This window comes from Parastagonospora nodorum (genome assembly GCF_000146915.1).
Source record: "Parastagonospora nodorum SN15 chromosome Unknown scaffold_24, whole genome shotgun sequence".
NCBI classification, from domain to species: domain Eukaryota; kingdom Fungi; phylum Ascomycota; class Dothideomycetes; order Pleosporales; family Phaeosphaeriaceae; genus Parastagonospora; species Parastagonospora nodorum.
The window spans coordinates 345241-360813 of NW_001884572.1; the positions used below are offsets into that span (position 1 = coordinate 345241).

Sequence of the window (15573 nt, forward strand, 5' to 3'; positions counted from 1 at the left end):
TAATCGCATCAGCTGAGCTTGACCGGTGAGCCGATAATGAGCATTGAGCACGCAATCGGTAATGGACCCTTTGTGTTTAGTACAGCTCTTGCCAGCCTGCTCGCACGAAGCGCAGTTCCCTGCTACGTTGTGGCCGTCACATCCTCCGCTGTTAGCCTCACAGCACTCGTCGCAGACCTTCCAACATGTGTCTCGAATGTGGCGCTGGGGCAAGCATTAGCATGAAGTAGTCATCAGTGCTTTTGATGTTTCGACTTACAATGACTGAGAATTTAATGCTCATGTGTGCCTGGCAACGGGGGCAGGACCATCTGGTGCCATCGTCGTTCTCACGATCTTTGTAACAGACCGTCTTCTTGTCGGTGACATGGCGCTACGCCGCCGTCAGTGGATGTGTGCGACTGCATAAAAGGGTAGCTTACTTTCAAAGATCTCGCACTCGTATATGTCTTGTCGCAATCTGGGCATGCAAATGAGGGCTCGAAGTCATCGCCCGAAGATTCCTCGTCGGCATGAACTGCGTGACTTCCAGCAAGGCCGCTGGTACCACCATTCAAAACTCCGCGCACATCTTCACGAGCGAGAGTATGAGCGCCGACTATTTGAGAAGCCTCGATCGCGTCAAGACCTTCATCAGAAATCGGTGTTGATAGCGGCGACGATTCAATAGGCGAAGAGGGAGATTCTACTACCGCTTGAGTAGGTCTAGACTTCGGCTCAGTATGTAATCGCGCAGAGTCCTTCCATTCCTACTTACTTCCCCTTGGAGCCTTTGCCCCGAGTGGCTTTGAAGTCACTCATAGTTATCACACCTCGGTACAAGAGCCAACTGGAGAACCGCTGATATGGTTGTCGCGTCAATAGTCTGTGTTGTTTGCGCTTGTAATCGCGGAGGGGGAGGGTAGAATCGATAGCCAAGACTTCGGACGCTAACCATATACGTGATCCGGCGACGACTTTTGGTCTTTCGCGTGACCGGATTGGCTCGTCGATTGTGCATCATGTTGACTCATGGCACTTTCACTGTGAAAGTGAGCATGTAGACGCGGCTCGAGGAGCCGTGTCCATCGCCACCAGGTTACTACGTGACAATGGACTGGCGGACAGCCGTAATTGAAGGGTAGATCGAGATGTCAATTGTGGAAATATCGCTGCTATCTTTGAATCACGAGACTGATTCTGCTACATTAGGGGGGAAGATGTACTGGAAAATTTGAGTTTGGAAGATAGTATGCGAAGACCAAACATGGTCGCAGATTTGGAATCGTAAATGTGTTGAAGGAAAATGAAGCAAGAAAAGGTTCTTAGCCACAAAGGAAAGCGTGAATAGGAGGCAAGACAAGGGATACACCGAACAATCTTCAAGCACTAGAAGCACATTGATCCTCGTTACCATGTGGCGGAACAGCCACTCCTTGCTATCGCCGGTACCGATCATCGTTTCTTGACAACGACCAAGATCTACACTTCGATGTGCGTGGCAGCAACAAGGCGTCAACCGTACCCATTATTAGCTTTGTTGCTTTAGCAACGTGCTGCATATCAAATATGAGAGACAAAGTCGTGTGCGGTGGGTTGAAGGAGAGATGAGGTGAGTTTTGGAAAGGACGTGGCTGGCGACCTAGCGCCAATGACGGATCCACATCGTCCAGCACTAGTGCGATTCGGTCTCTCCTATTTTGATATCCTCTGCATGTCGCCAGGCTGCCCTTTTACATTCATCATTGCATATCAATGTCTCTCATCTGGTTTACACAGCACAGATCATCGACGCCTCGAAGTCGGACCTGGAAGCACAAGTGTTTGTCAAGATGGTTGATCTCAGGCGGGCATCCTGCACCGTTGTAAAATTCTAAGAGGCCGTGGAATTGCCATTCCATCTGTACTACGTCTAGAAGTGCTCAGAACTCTGTGCCACACGAAGACCTTTTCATAACCACAATCTGAGTCCAGTCCACGAAAAGATCCTAGAGGAATAACTTCCTACTAACAGCTTTGCCAGCCGTTGATGATGCACCTAGAGTCGCGAGTGAAGTCCTTATCCTTCCAGCCTGAGAACTGCTCCTTGATGCTTGGACCAAGTTTATCCAAAACCTTGTCAATTCGCTCTCGCTTGTTTCCCTGACAGCAATAATAATTGCCGTAGTCTGTCCAGTAGTTGTAGAGCATGAAGTGGAGGTAGTTTGTTCCGCCGCCATCGGAATTAGGAAAGTTAACCTGCATCCTTGTTAGTAAAAGTGACTTAAAGTCGTCAGGGGAATGGGCTTACTCGAACAGCACTGCCCACGTTACAAGCCCTAGTACCAGCCATGTCATAGCAGTTGGTAGGGCCTATGACGTTCTCGTAGGTCATCTGCTGCAAAGCGCCAGCAGCAGCTTGAATCAAGAGATGACGGATGTCCGGGCTCTCCCAGCGAGCATGAATTTCATAAATGTTCGTCGTGCCTATATCAAAGGTTAGTGTCTTTAGGCATGGCGCAGAAGTGATGTTGACTTACAAGGTACAGTGAGCGCCGGCCAAGCCTTCATACACCTGCCTCCGAAATTGGAGTTCTTGACCCCACTGCAGCCACTCGGACCAGGACGAGCAGGACAATTCCGATCAAGGGCTCCATACACTGCACTATACAGCTCTAGGCCAATGACACTTCCAACAGTAGTCATCTTTGTACCCATCCAGACCTGTGCTGTACTATAGTCATGATACTCCAAAGATGGATCATAGCCCTGAGCTTCGAACAAGATCAGTACACTGAGGTCAGAGTCAAAAGTGCTGTGCTTACCAGTGAAGTTGCCATGAGGCAAGGTAACGTTCATCGGCTCAAAATCGTTCTCGGTGATGGGAGCGGCATGGAGCAACGTAGCCAAGCCAAGGAGAATGCCAAGAAAGAAGTGGAAGGATAGCATTCTTGCGGAATCGGTGTTAGCTCTTGGAGTCGAGTCTTTGCTAAGTTGAAGACCTGGTGTAGTAGATTGTTGTTGTAGAAGGGTACGCAAGCCTTTAATGGCCCTGGGCTGGCGTATCAGGCAGCTGCGGTCGTTTGTATTTTGGGCGCCAGGTAGTGAAAGAGGATGATTTAGCCCGTAGCTGTAGCAATGACGTCGATCGTCCTGACAGGTGCACGGTTGCCTGACAGCTTTCACTCACCTGCTTCTACTGATACCATACAGAATTACATCGTTGAATTGCTCCGTTGTTATCAAAACTCCGTGTTTAGATTTCCTGGTGGCGATGTTTTCGGGCGGCCAGCAGGTGAAATCAAAGGGATCACTGTCTCACACTCATGTAGTCATGTCCTCGGGGAAAAAGTCCTGGCCCGAGCGTCTCACGGCGTTGGATATTGTAAAACAGGCTTTCCAAAATGGACCACTGGTAGCTATGAAAGGTCATCTCAATCAGCTTTTGCGTGTCATTACTCTAGCGAGTGGTGTTGAATATTCCAATCAGAGACAAGAGCGCTAGGGAATACGACCATTCAGACTTTCTAATAACTTGCTACTCAGATAATCGCCAACAAATTAGCAGTGGAACTATCCTGTTGTGCTAACCAGTAAGCAGTGAGCTGAGTCGAAGAGCTGTATTCTCTGGCCATCATCACTGAGAAAAGCATAGTTAAAGTACTCTATGCTAAATCTCTCGAATTTGGGACTTGAAGCTAACGATTCCCAGAAGAATGGAATAAGCTTGGAAGACAAGATCTCAGAACGCTGAAGTGCGATAGTTTGTTGTACAAAGAGCAGAACAGGGGTCTACATAGCAACGGAGTTGAGAGCATTATCACTGTTAACTTCCTTTTTCTTGACATAAAACCCTTTTCTTGCTCTCTTTGAAGCAATCCAATGATGAATCCATATTCATTGTTTACAGTAGTAAATTCCATCATAGTCGGACTTTGCTTCTAGGAGGTGTTCTATTTTTGGCATCAACCTGCAAATGTAGGAGCCCTCCTCACTCCCCTTACTGTGCACATATAATCAACAAGACCTTGAAAATATCTAAACATCTGTTTGTGGGCGATCATACTTTGCCTTCTTGGGCCTCCTTCTAAACCGTCAATCACTTTCGCTGGGTCTTAGAAACCATGGCAATTTTTTTGAACCGCAACCAGCGCTGCACGAGGATGATGATTGCTATATCATAGTATGTTCAAATATCGAAACCGTAACAAACCGATGTATTGTCCCCTATTATAGCCAGAGAATAGGAAAAATACAACCACAGCCTTTCCCCTTCTGCATGCTTGCCTCATCCAATCACTTAGCACCAACAGATTGCTCAGAACCCATCAGCACATCTTCTGCTTCGTTGCCCAATCGCACATGACTTTTCCTACACAAGTACAACACTTGCAGACCTGACACGCCACTAAGTATTGCACACAGCGACCAATTGACATTTGAGCATACCTTCTTGGCTTTGACAGCATTATCAGTTCCATCAATACAAGTCAAAGTCTGAGCGTTCCATATTAGAACTTGTTGTAGCAGGCATTTGCGTTGATGACTGCAGCGCAGTCGTCCGATCTCGCGGCCTCCATCGTGCACTCGGGGTACGTTTGTGCTGTAAGCGATCCCGAGGATTAAGGCACTTAAAGAGAGAGAGATATGCATCTCAAATTGCTTGAAACAGGGAGATGTAAACAGTAGACTTCTTGCTTTGGTGAACGAAAGTTGGTCGACGAGATGTTGGTTGCAGGTTTGGGATGCTGGTTTGGTATCACCATACGTCGAACAACTTTAAGCATCATCACCAGCTACGCATTCGGACTCATACCACCGTCACTTACAGTTATCAGCAAATAAGATCTCCGTCACAATCAATCAAAGCCTGCTTGGTACTGGTGACAACCCTCCTGTACAGGCCAATGACTGGACCGTGATATGTCATTTGAGCTTCCTTCTTTGACAGCACCCGTGGGTTAGATATGACCTGAATTGACCAAGGGTACTTCAGTCGCTAGTCCAAGGAGATTTATTAGCGACCCCAATGAGCCATCTGGTCGGGTGCTTAATGCTTCTTGGCCGTGCGACCCCACATGCATGCCTCATATACAGCTAGATTAACCACGTTTTCGGCTCTTCCAAACGCCCATAGAGCCATCAAGGACAACCGAATGCTATCGTCTTGTCTGTCGGGATAAATCGATGCCAAGTGCAACCTTTACGGCAGTTGTGCCATTTCCAAGGAAACACCATGATGATAACAGTGAGCAGTATGCCCAAGCTCTCAGGCCCAAATCTCTCCAGACATATGTTCGTACTTACAGAATGAAGTCCAATGTCTTCATCGCCGCCTTCGGGCTCCTGTCTTCCACTAATGCCGGTCTCTTGCGCTTCGGCTGCGCACAACTCACTGTCCAACGTCTCGATCCGCTGGTTAACCCCGGCGCGAATCCATCGCCCCATCTGCACCAAATCATCGGCGGCGTACGTGATCCATCGCTCCATTGTCCACATCAAAACATCTAACACAGCCAAGAACTCCTTCAACGTAACCATGGACCCAGCCAAAGGCCACGACCTCGCCAAACTCTCCACATGCACCACATGCGAGATGGCCGAAGACTTCAGTGCGTCATCAGCATTATAGCGATGAAGCATAGCTAACACATTTTCCTCAAAGGCAATTACTGGACCGCAACGCTCTACTTCAAAGCGCGCAACGGCACATACAAGCGCGTTCCGCAACGCGCGCAACAAGGTATTGAAAAGACGAATGGCGGAATGGTGAGTCCACATCCCAATCTCCTTTCCCCTTGCTAACGCCGCCCAGATGGTGTACTATATGACCGACGCGCTCTTCAGCACCCCGCAAACTTCCCCAGTGACGGCGTTCAAGCCCCGGCTTCCGCATGCTCGTCGGCAGCGTGGCGAACAAAGACCGCGAAGGCGCGCGCGACTTCCGCCAACTAACATACATCTGCATGAAAGACGAGGGCACACGGGAGCCCGAGACGCTAGAGTTTCCCAAGGAGTAAGCTACTGTGTCCTCGGAATTACTTTTTTTTTTCTCCGTGGGGAGGGAGGGAGGGAGTCGGTTTGGCTGACGCATAGCAGGCCGTGTAAGATGGGCATCATGATCAACCACCGCTTCCCAACGTGCTGGGATGGCGTGAATCTCGATAGCCCGGATCACCGCGAACACGTCGCGTATCCTGCGAGCGGGACGTTTGAGAGCGGTGGGCCGTGTCCGGCTACACATCCCGTGCGGCTGCCGCAGATCCTGCTCGAGACGGTGTGGGATACGCGCGCATTCAACAACAAAGCTGAGTGGCCGGCGGATGGGGGTCAGGTACGTTCATCTTCCCTTCCTCCTTTTCCTATCATTCCCTCCGCTGTCTTCTTGTCCTGTAGTATGTTATGATGGACGTGTGCTCACTTCGTTCGCACCAGCCCTTTGCATGGTCCTCGGGCGACGCCTCCGGCTGGGGCACGCATGCCGACTACGTCTTCGGGTGGAAAGACGACAGCCTGCAGAAAGCGATGAATGCGAATAACTACGTGTCCGCGCCGACGTTGAAGAAGCAGAATATCGCGGCGCAGAATAAGTGTAATGTGAAGGCATAATGGTGGGCGAAAAAGTTGGATGGATGGGTGAGTGCCGCTGCCGAGGGGGGATGACGTATTAGTAATAGCTATATGAGGATGTCATGTGCGAAGGAGATGGGAGGGGATGAGTTAGATGTTATAGTTGATATGGGGATTGTGAATATCGGAGCATGCTACCCCCTACATTTTCCTGAGTAATCCACCCAAACCACCTTTGCCCCTCTAACCTTCCCTTCCGGCTCACTCCTCACCACCACGACCACCATAGCCTTCCGTGGCGCCAGGGGCTTGAGATCCCAGCCCAACACCTCGGGGCGCTGCGGCGTGTATTCGAAATCGAAGCGCCAGTGCTGGCCCTCGCACCACTTCCCATTGATGCTTTCCCCGTCGCAGAATAATTCCACGTCGACGCCGCGCCAGCTCACCGAGCCCCAGACAGCCATGGCCCACGTACCTTGATTCTCCGTTGGGGAAGCTTCGGCCGTAATTTTTAGGTCGACGGGCGCGGATGGGTCGTCGCGCGAATCACCCTCCCTGAGGATTGGGGGCGGTGTGTCTGTGTCGAGAGGCTTGATGGGTGGGGGGATGCGCTTCATTGTTGCCTGTTCAAATGCCCACGCATACCCCAACAATTCCTGATCGCGGTATGCTTTTCCGGCGAAAGTGATGTTGACGGGCATGTCCTTGTCGCGCATGAGGCCCATTGGTACGCTGACTGTTGGCACGCCTAGGTGGCGGATTGAGCGGTGTGCCATTGGAGTATTTGACGCCGTTAGTTAGACTGTGCTTGGTGCTGGAGTAGTTGGATTCGAGGTCTGCGAGGCCTACGTCGCCTTGGGCTGGGAATGCGATGACGTCGAGAGTGTGCTCGTCCATCCAGTCTTCGAGGTCGCGCTTGCGTTGGGCTTCGAGGGCTTGAAGGGCTTGAGACATGCCCTCGATGTCGTGGATTGATCTCTCCTTGACACTGTCCAGGATTGCGGGTAGGCCGGCGTAGTCGATCCAATTCCTGACTTCGAGAAAGGTATCAGGTAGGTAGTCTGGCGGTTTTGGAAATAGCATAGCTGGATCTTTAATATCAGCCAGACACTTGATGTTGGGATCATTGTTTTCGACAAGAAATGCGTTCCAGGCTTTTGCAATCAAGACGCCACGCTCCAGTTGGTTCCAATTAGCAGGACAGCCTTCGACGTTGTTCGCTTCGCCAGACACTGAGTCGTTCTCGTATCTTGTCACAAGCGGAAAATCCGTATGAACTATCTCTACACCCAGCTCTTTAAGTTGTCGCTCAGTTTCTTGCCAGAGAGCAATCACTGCGGGCGAGACGTAGGGATGTTTGGCATGCGGATCCTCATCCTGCTCTCCAACATACATCTTAGGCACACCAATTCTCTTGCCCTTCAGCTTCTGCGAATTTCGGAGAGCCTGATAGTCCATAACAGTTGGTTTCGGAATCTCAACATATTTCTGCTCGCGAATAAAATCACCTGTCGTATCTTCATCCTCCGTTGCAATGACATCCAAAACTGTAAGCATATCATCCATCGACCGTGCATACGGAACCGGTACATCACACGTGACATACAACGGCCACAGACCCCGACAGCTCAGTAGTCCCTTCGATGGCGTGTAGCACACGAGAGCATTATTCGACGCCGGGCTACGTCCGCTACTCACCGTCTCGCTGCCCATGCTAAACGCGACCATGCTCATCGCCAGAGACGTCGCCGCGCCGTTGGAAGACCCAGATGAGAAGGCTGCAGTGAGATACTTTGGATTGTACGGGGACTCCGCGCGGCCGTACTTGCCTCTCTGCATGCCGCCAGCGGCCATGGGGGGCATGTTGGTCTTCCCGATGAGGATGGCACCCGCGGCTCTCAGCTTGGCTGCGATGGCGGAGTCTTCGCTTGACATGAGGCCCGCGAGTGCTGGTGAGCCGTCTGTCACGCTCATGCCGGCGACCTTGTAGCTGTCTTTGATGGCATATGGGATGCCTTCGAGTGGTCGTGGTGGAAGGCCTTGATCCCTTCGTGCATCTGATGCTTCTGCTTCTTCGAAGACGTTGTCGTTGAAGACGGTGAATGCATTGAGGCCGCCGCATATGTCGTGCTTTGCGATGCGCAGCAGGTAGCAGATGACCAGATCCACGCTCGAGACCTCGCCAGCGTCGAGAGCTCGTTTGTGGTCGGCGATGCTGGCTTCGACAATGTTGAAGCGACTCATGGTAGTCTTTGATCGTTGATGTTATGTGGTAGATTTGGTGACACTGCAAGACGTCCTACAGAGCTGCTCTGGGCTTTTCGATTAGGTTACTCTGAATGCGCACAGTTGCGAGGAATGTGTGCAGCTTCGTGGAGTATGACGAGGGATAACCAATCCCAGAGGCAATTCGCAATGAGGGTCTGTGTTCGAGGAGAGGATGACATTTGGTGTTTGGAGGTCTGCTATCACGGCTTCCCCACTTTGGAATAGTCGGGTACACTTACACACCTGCAGGGATAAGACTGGAGCTAGATCAGACTACAACCCGACATGCGCAGAATACGGCACGGTGGAGCAAGCAGTGTTTACAAAGTATATCAACGTGCATTAAAATCCAATGCTTTAGAGAAGCATCAATCGAAATCGCAGGATATAGAGACGACCACCCGCGAAATATCAAATCACCACCAGCCCGCAATATACAGTCTTGACCAAGGTATCATCCTCCCATGCTCACTCTATGCAGTACTGCGCCACAAGGGCCTTCGCCCTCGTCCCGCCTGCAACCAGTCCACACACCCCCATCCCACCCCAAAAATTCCATCCTGGCAATCCACCCGTGGCGCTCGAAAAAATGAAGCGCCATGGGCAACCACGCGCTGGCAATCATCGCATCCGTCCACCACCTGCCATCAAACTTCTTGTCTTCCTCGTCCTGATACTCTGCAATCGCGCGCCCATCCGCCACCATCTGCCGCCTGGTCGCGCGGCGCTTCGCCTCTAATTGCCACTCACGCCCCAGGCGCAAGAAGTCGCAGCTCACGCCGCCCAGCCACGCGCGATATGCCCACAGATACAAGCGGGCGGTCTTGGGATTCGCTTGATTGATGCGCGCGATGAACGAGGGCGAAATCACACCCGAGTCGGCGAGCAGGCAGATGTTCTCGAGCGCCTGGTAGGTCGCGTAGCTAGTCGCTTGGAGGAGCGCGATGCGGTGCAGGACCACGTCTGCGCCGGGTTTCGGGCCGGCGAGCAGCGTGCGCAGCCATGCGTAGAGCGGGAAGAGGCCGAAGAGGCGCAGGGTTGTGCGGGCTTTGGAGATGAGGACGGCGAGGGCGGCGACGGGCGGGATGCCCGCGTTGTTGATCAGCGTGGTGGCGGGGATCTTGGTGTCGTCGCAGGCGGGGCGGACGAGCGCGAGGATGCGGGTGGCGAGGGCGGAGAGGGTCAGGGATTTGGACTGCAGGTAGGCGAGGATGTAGAGAGAGTAGTTGAAGGTGGAGAGGAAGGCCGAGAGACCGCCTGGGGATGCGAGGAGTCTAAATGACGCGGTCAGTCGCAGTCGCGCAATCACGCAGATCAGATGGGAACGAGACGCACTTGTTCAATCGCAGAATCGTCCTGTCCACGTTCTTCAATCCGTCAAGAATGTTCCTGGGCTTCAGATCGCGAGGATCCGCTCGCGCCGCAGCATCTGCCATCTTGTCCGCCGCAGCCTTCGCTTTTTGCTGCGCACTCTCCACAGCCGCCTTTGCATTCTCTTCAGTCTTCTCTGCTGCCCATTGCGCATTCTCCTTAACATCTTCCTTCACCTCGACCGCCTTGTCTTTCGCATCTTCGGCAGCACTCTCGGCCTTCTCCTTCAGCTCGTAGCCGGCGGCCTCGGCATCGTGCACGACCTTTCCGGCAGCGTGGTTGACGTCGCCAGCAGCGTGTTTAAGGTCGTCGGTTGCAGACATGATGTATGGTACGCGTCGTTCAAGGGGGCCAGGAAAGTCGGGTCAAGTAGGGGAAAGTGACGCGAGGGGTTATCCTTCTCCGCATCGCTGTGCCATGGTTATGGATCTGGTGTATGCCGAGGCAATGGATGACGGGGGTGGTGACGCTAGTAGGACGGGCGTCATCCGCACTGGGAAACTTGAACATGTCTTTCCACTAGGGTAGCGTCCGGCGCATTTAACGCCTTAAGATGTTTTGATCACGACTCGAAATTGAGAAATACCTATTCTATCCAACGCCAGCTATGCTGAGTTGAGGATGCTGCGGTGATAACAGCAGACCTGGCCCTTGCCGCTCAACACGATCCCATAAGTGTGCTTTGGGGGAGAGGTCCTGCTCGGAATTGATTCGATCGCGAAGCATAGCAGTCGTGAACGGTATCTGCTCCGATCTGCCAAACACGTCCTCCAGTGCTGTACACAAAGCTGACGTGAACGAATTCTGACCCGCTAGAGGTGTGATTAGGTGATCGCCAGAAGCTGCTAGTAACTGGTCCTTTCGTGTTTGCAATCGTAGAGCTCGAACTTTACTCGCTGTTGAGCTAGCAAAGCAACAATCCAGGATGGCCAGGACATCGCTTTCTGCGCCATGTAACAGCGGGTATTCAGCCAGGTCCCAAAGTGGACCTAAATCCCGCTACCTACTCCATGTTTGCATTACTGGTCCTATATCGGCATCAGTGCATGCCTTAACTTCAGGTAAGCATTGACTGACGCTGGAAGAAACAAGCGCTCTGGTTGTCCAAATCCAAGCGTCATGGCATGTCCACGGTAGTAAACGAGGAGCAAATTCTTTGGCCCATCATGTTCGCATATGCGGTGCATTATGCACTTGTTCAACTGCAACTGAGCTGATTTTGTCGTGTTAAGCGGTGAAACAATGCACTGGTAACCCAAAGCCTGGGTGGAAATCATCTTGAGTCGACGCAACTAGATATTTCCATGAGCCCAGGGTTCCTCATAGACTTCGTGCGCTGACTCGATCCCACGAACCTCTTCTTCCGACACTAGGTGGCTGTTCGATACTTTCATATAGTGTATGATTAGGATCAGGACGATTGTCTTCGCATAGGCACCCCGTCGATATGAGACCTGATCATTATTTATTCTCTTCCACATTCGTATTGAGATTCGGTGATCTTGCACGACTCTCACCGACGTGGCATGATATGCTGGTCAAGGTCTTTCTGTCGTGCAATTACCAACACAACAACATGAACATACCAAGGTAGTCAAATGGTAGCATAAGTAGCGTCTCGTTCGATCGTATTGTTCATACTGACACCGAGAATTTGTTTCTGTCCTCATTGGATCGGATGATGATTTATTGAACGCGGAGTGGGAGGCATCTCGATACTTTTATCCTACCTGTTTTTGCAAGCTCAAGCTGAGCGTGCGCTAGATCCATGTTTCATTTGAGCATTTTGATTGTTTTTCCAGTGTCAACACAGCTACGTGGTCGCTTGATGCTTCTCCCGAGCCAGGCAGTCAGGCAACGGGGCTTACTCATCAAACACTTCTCATTTGGAGGCTGTTTGCTGCAGGCTTTCTGTTTATTCCCGAGTTCCGCAATCTAAATCGTCCGATTTGCTCAAAAGCGGGGGTCTGCAGGTCTGCAGGCCCTGCACCCTGTACGTTGTCGTATGCAGTCCACCACTCTGGAAGCGCCTCCGCAGCGATAAGACTGACCGGTGTATGCAGACCTTGTTCTTTTGGGAACTCTTGTCAGTTTTTATCAAATGAGAGCCTCAGAGACAACAATTCTAAAGAGCACCTGTCTCATTTCCCAATTTTTACAGCCTTTCTGCAGACACGCAACCAAATCGAAGTGCGGGCTACCAAGCAAATATGGCAGAATGTAGAGTCAGCTCTAATTCTGGCCGAAGAACTGTACGTAGATCGCTTTGATGTATCTCGTTACGCTTGTGTACTGATTATTACCCCAGAGATCGTCGGCATTTGAAGTAGGGGATGTGGTGGAGATGAAAGTGACGGCCAGCGTCGATGGCTTGCGAAAGACATATTTCGAGCACTTCGTTATCAAGGCTCTGCGGCACACACCAGATGGGTATTGGGAATACCAATTAGGTGTCACGGAAGATGAAGATGCTTTCGAAGACGGGACCTGGTATCCAGAGTCCTCGCTTAAGTTTGATATCTAAGAGTACCTTACACTTGAACTTCGCGCGCTTTGCGTGAAATGCTGTCACTGGTGGATAAACAAAGCCTTTCAGAGCTGAGCCCTCACCGGAAGCTTGGCCTTTCGCGGGAAGAGCCAAGCTGGAGTATAGTACATAGAAACAAGAGCGAAGAGAACTCTGACCTTGCCTCACCTTTCCATGCCCCTCTTTGGCTATTGTCAACGTTCGTGCTGGTAATCTGATTCTAAAAGTCCCTTATCGCGATGTCAGCATCAACACACCATACGGGAACGCCTTTGAGTGCCGTTTTGCGAATCTTCGGCACCGGTCGTGGGCAAAATCCACCGGATATTGAGAGTACCAAGCCACGTAATAAGCGCAGTAGAAGAAAAGCGGGATTGCACGCTGACCTGCTCAGCCACCAAGAGAAGCTCCAAGCGGGCGCAACGAAAAGAGCAAAAACTCGCCAAAGCGCAGGAAGAGAAGATGATGAAAACCGAGATTCAAGATTGTATCGTTGAACAGTGTTCGTATCTACGCCGACACTAATACGTTCCCGTTGTTGGCTGACATCGTCTGCGTAGTATCAGACTATCCCACTGGCTACCCGCAGCAAGCAGCATTCCAGTCTGACCTTAGCTTCTCTGTATATCGGGGATTTGGCTACTTGCACGCACGGATTCTCTTACAGCTCCAGGATGAGCTGCGCGTTCTTGAAACTGATTTGCGCGACATGGATGAACTAGATGACAATGGTACCAATAAAAGAGTGCTATCGTCGCGTATGAAGGATGAGACGAGAGCCCGGAAAGCCGGCAAGCTGATGAGCGACCGCGCCATCCTTCTCGAAACGATACATGATAAATTGGCCAAGTATGATGACTTTCTTCTGAAAACACGAGAAATCAATGCCCTCGAGAAGCCCTCGGATCGAGACTATATTAGTATGAGAACATGGTTCTGTAACATGAAGCCGTTCAGTTACCAGCCTGAGGAAGAGTTCATTAAGAGAAAGCGTGATCTAGTGACACTGCGACCGAACACCGAATGGGGCCACTTCGACGAATGGATCGAGGAAGGCATCGAACGCTTACCCACAAGGATCGGGAGAGTACATGGAACCCCCAACACAAGGCTCGCACGCTCTGCTGACTCATTAGGGGCTCTTCTCGGGAAAACAATCGCGGCCCGGAGATCGAAATTTGGGTGTATACCATTATTTGCCATCCACCATCACAAAAACGGCAACCATGGTTATGACTCTGATAGTTCTGGTATTGCTCATAATTCCGATCATAACATTATACCAGGTTACGTCCGCCGGAAAATCCACCGCCACTATTGAGGCGATGGGCATCTTGGTGGCTTTCATTTTCCTGTTTTCAGTGACGATGGGCTTGCTGACGGGGGCAAAAAGACAAGAACTGTTCGCAGCTTCAGCCGCATATGCAGCGGTGCTTGTTGTATTCTTGGGCAATCTCGGGAACGTCGGCAACCGCAAATAAGAGATACAGCCAAGGTCCGCAGGACCGCGTCCATTGAGATCATGTTGCACGTAGGTGGTCCTAATGGTTTAGACTTGGTTTTCCAGACAAAGCATCACAATGTCAATGAGACAAAGCGACGACTTAAATAAACAAAGATCCGCTATAATGTGAAAGTCAAAGATTGCTGTGCGTGAGGCCCAAAGTGTGAAGCCCACAATGGGACAACTAGGCCTGAATATAAGCTCCCCCACTTACCAGGGTCGATCAGCTTGATAAAACTGCCTCATCGACCTGCAAACATGAACAACAAACGCCCACTACAAACAGATTGGCCTGGTGTCCGCAACTCACCTCCAAAACATGCTAGGCTTGTCGCGACCGAGCGATACGCATATCCCGCCCCGAAAGAGAACGGCCGTGACTTCGAAATCCCGACCACCATAGCGCTACTGCGCACCAAGGCCGATGAGCCCTGGAACGTCGGCTATGCGATTGGCGTAATGCTCTACCACATCAAACCCATACTCACGCAACACCTAGACAACGCTTTCGACTACAGAAACCCACACCCCAAAGCTCTTTCCCACGTACGCGACATCGTGCCCGCACTCGACGCGTACATCAAGCATCTGCGCCTAACAGACGGATGCGCCGAGAAATTTCCCAACGACGATCGCAAAGGGAAAATACGGCGACGTAAGTACATCGGGCGGTATACATACATGGCCGAAGCGGCGTTCAAAAACCACATTCGCCTGGCGCTGGGTGACGTCTTTGATGGCTGGAGCGGCAAGCAAACGCGGCTGTTCAACATGGGCGTTGATAAGGCGATGACTGGCATTCAGTGGGTTGTGTATCCTGATAGTAACGTAGTCATTGAAGCTGGTGAGGGTGACTGGGCGGTATGGATTCGAGGTCAGTGTGAAGAGTTGGGCATGGGTGAGGCACGGGCGGGTCGTGTAGCGCTGCAGGATCTTGGGAGTATTACTCCGCAGTGCACCGTGATGTAGAGACGTTTTGTGGTGTATATGCGAGGAGCGCGCTCTTCCTGTCCCAGTTTGGGCCTCAATACACGTTCCTCTGCGCATACACTGTGCAAGAATTATCCAAGCTCTTTTGAAATTTAAGGCTCACACGAGTGAGTACGTGGAAAGTTGTTCCGGCTTGTAGAATGTGTTGTATATTGTTGTCAACGCCCATCGTTGTCATGTTTTTGTGTGAGTGACGTCGTGTACGTGGAGTGTGGAGTGTGGAGTGATGCAAGGAAGCGGTTGTTATGGACACCTCGAAATAGCGAGGGACAAGGACCCCGGTCCCGCCCCACCGACTAGCGCGGTCGGTCGCAGCTTCCATTGAAACACTCTTGCGACTTCGAAACCATTACACAGCCGCCATCTCCCCTTACGCCTCCTTGTA

General features: G+C 51.4%; 8 protein-coding genes across 8 annotated transcripts; 4 read left to right on the plus strand and 4 right to left on the minus strand.

Annotated features, from left to right (window-relative positions):
• Positions 1–329: 329 nt before the first annotated feature.
• Positions 330–801, minus strand: SNOG_12944 (hypothetical protein; the record flags this gene model as incomplete). Its single annotated transcript, XM_001803106.1, has 3 exons — positions 330–401; positions 423–705; positions 758–801. The coding sequence occupies 3 exons, from the start codon at positions 799–801 to the stop codon at positions 330–332; spliced, it is 399 nt and encodes a 132-aa protein (XP_001803158.1).
• A 1185-nt stretch (positions 802–1986) lies between these two features.
• SNOG_12945 (hypothetical protein) lies at positions 1987–2907 on the minus strand (the record flags this gene model as incomplete). Its single annotated transcript, XM_001803107.1, has 4 exons — positions 1987–2217; positions 2270–2445; positions 2499–2563; positions 2618–2907. 4 exons carry the CDS (start codon positions 2905–2907, stop codon positions 1987–1989), a joined length of 762 nt encoding a protein of 253 aa, XP_001803159.1.
• A 2945-nt stretch (positions 2908–5852) lies between these two features.
• On the plus strand, positions 5853–6567 carry SNOG_12946 (hypothetical protein; the record flags this gene model as incomplete). Its single annotated transcript, XM_001803108.1, has 3 exons — positions 5853–5974; positions 6058–6292; positions 6394–6567. 3 exons carry the CDS (start codon positions 5853–5855, stop codon positions 6565–6567), a joined length of 531 nt encoding a protein of 176 aa, XP_001803160.1.
• A 155-nt stretch (positions 6568–6722) lies between these two features.
• SNOG_12947 (hypothetical protein) lies at positions 6723–8772 on the minus strand (the record flags this gene model as incomplete). The annotated part of the gene is given in 2 exon segments (XM_001803109.1): positions 6723–7260; positions 7277–8772. The coding sequence occupies 2 exon segments, from the start codon at positions 8770–8772 to the stop codon at positions 6723–6725; spliced, it is 2034 nt and encodes a 677-aa protein (XP_001803161.1).
• Positions 8773–9115: 343 nt separating this feature from the next.
• Positions 9116–10490, minus strand: SNOG_12948 (hypothetical protein; the record flags this gene model as incomplete). The annotated part of the gene is made up of 2 exons (XM_001803110.1): positions 9116–10053; positions 10106–10490. The coding sequence occupies 2 exons, from the start codon at positions 10488–10490 to the stop codon at positions 9251–9253; spliced, it is 1188 nt and encodes a 395-aa protein (XP_001803162.1). The 3' UTR covers positions 9116–9250.
• Positions 10491–12377: 1887 nt separating this feature from the next.
• SNOG_12949 (hypothetical protein) lies at positions 12378–12691 on the plus strand (the record flags this gene model as incomplete). Its single annotated transcript, XM_001803111.1, has 2 exons — positions 12378–12419; positions 12476–12691. 2 exons carry the CDS (start codon positions 12378–12380, stop codon positions 12689–12691), a joined length of 258 nt encoding a protein of 85 aa, XP_001803163.1.
• A 712-nt stretch (positions 12692–13403) lies between these two features.
• On the plus strand, positions 13404–14175 carry SNOG_12950 (hypothetical protein; the record flags this gene model as incomplete). Its single annotated transcript, XM_001803112.1, has 2 exons — positions 13404–13781; positions 13981–14175. The coding sequence occupies 2 exons, from the start codon at positions 13404–13406 to the stop codon at positions 14173–14175; spliced, it is 573 nt and encodes a 190-aa protein (XP_001803164.1).
• Positions 14176–14456: 281 nt separating this feature from the next.
• SNOG_12951 (hypothetical protein) lies at positions 14457–15167 on the plus strand (the record flags this gene model as incomplete). Its single annotated transcript, XM_001803113.1, has 1 exon — positions 14457–15167. The coding sequence occupies one exon, from the start codon at positions 14457–14459 to the stop codon at positions 15165–15167; it is 711 nt and encodes a 236-aa protein (XP_001803165.1).
• Positions 15168–15573: the final 406 nt, after the last annotated feature.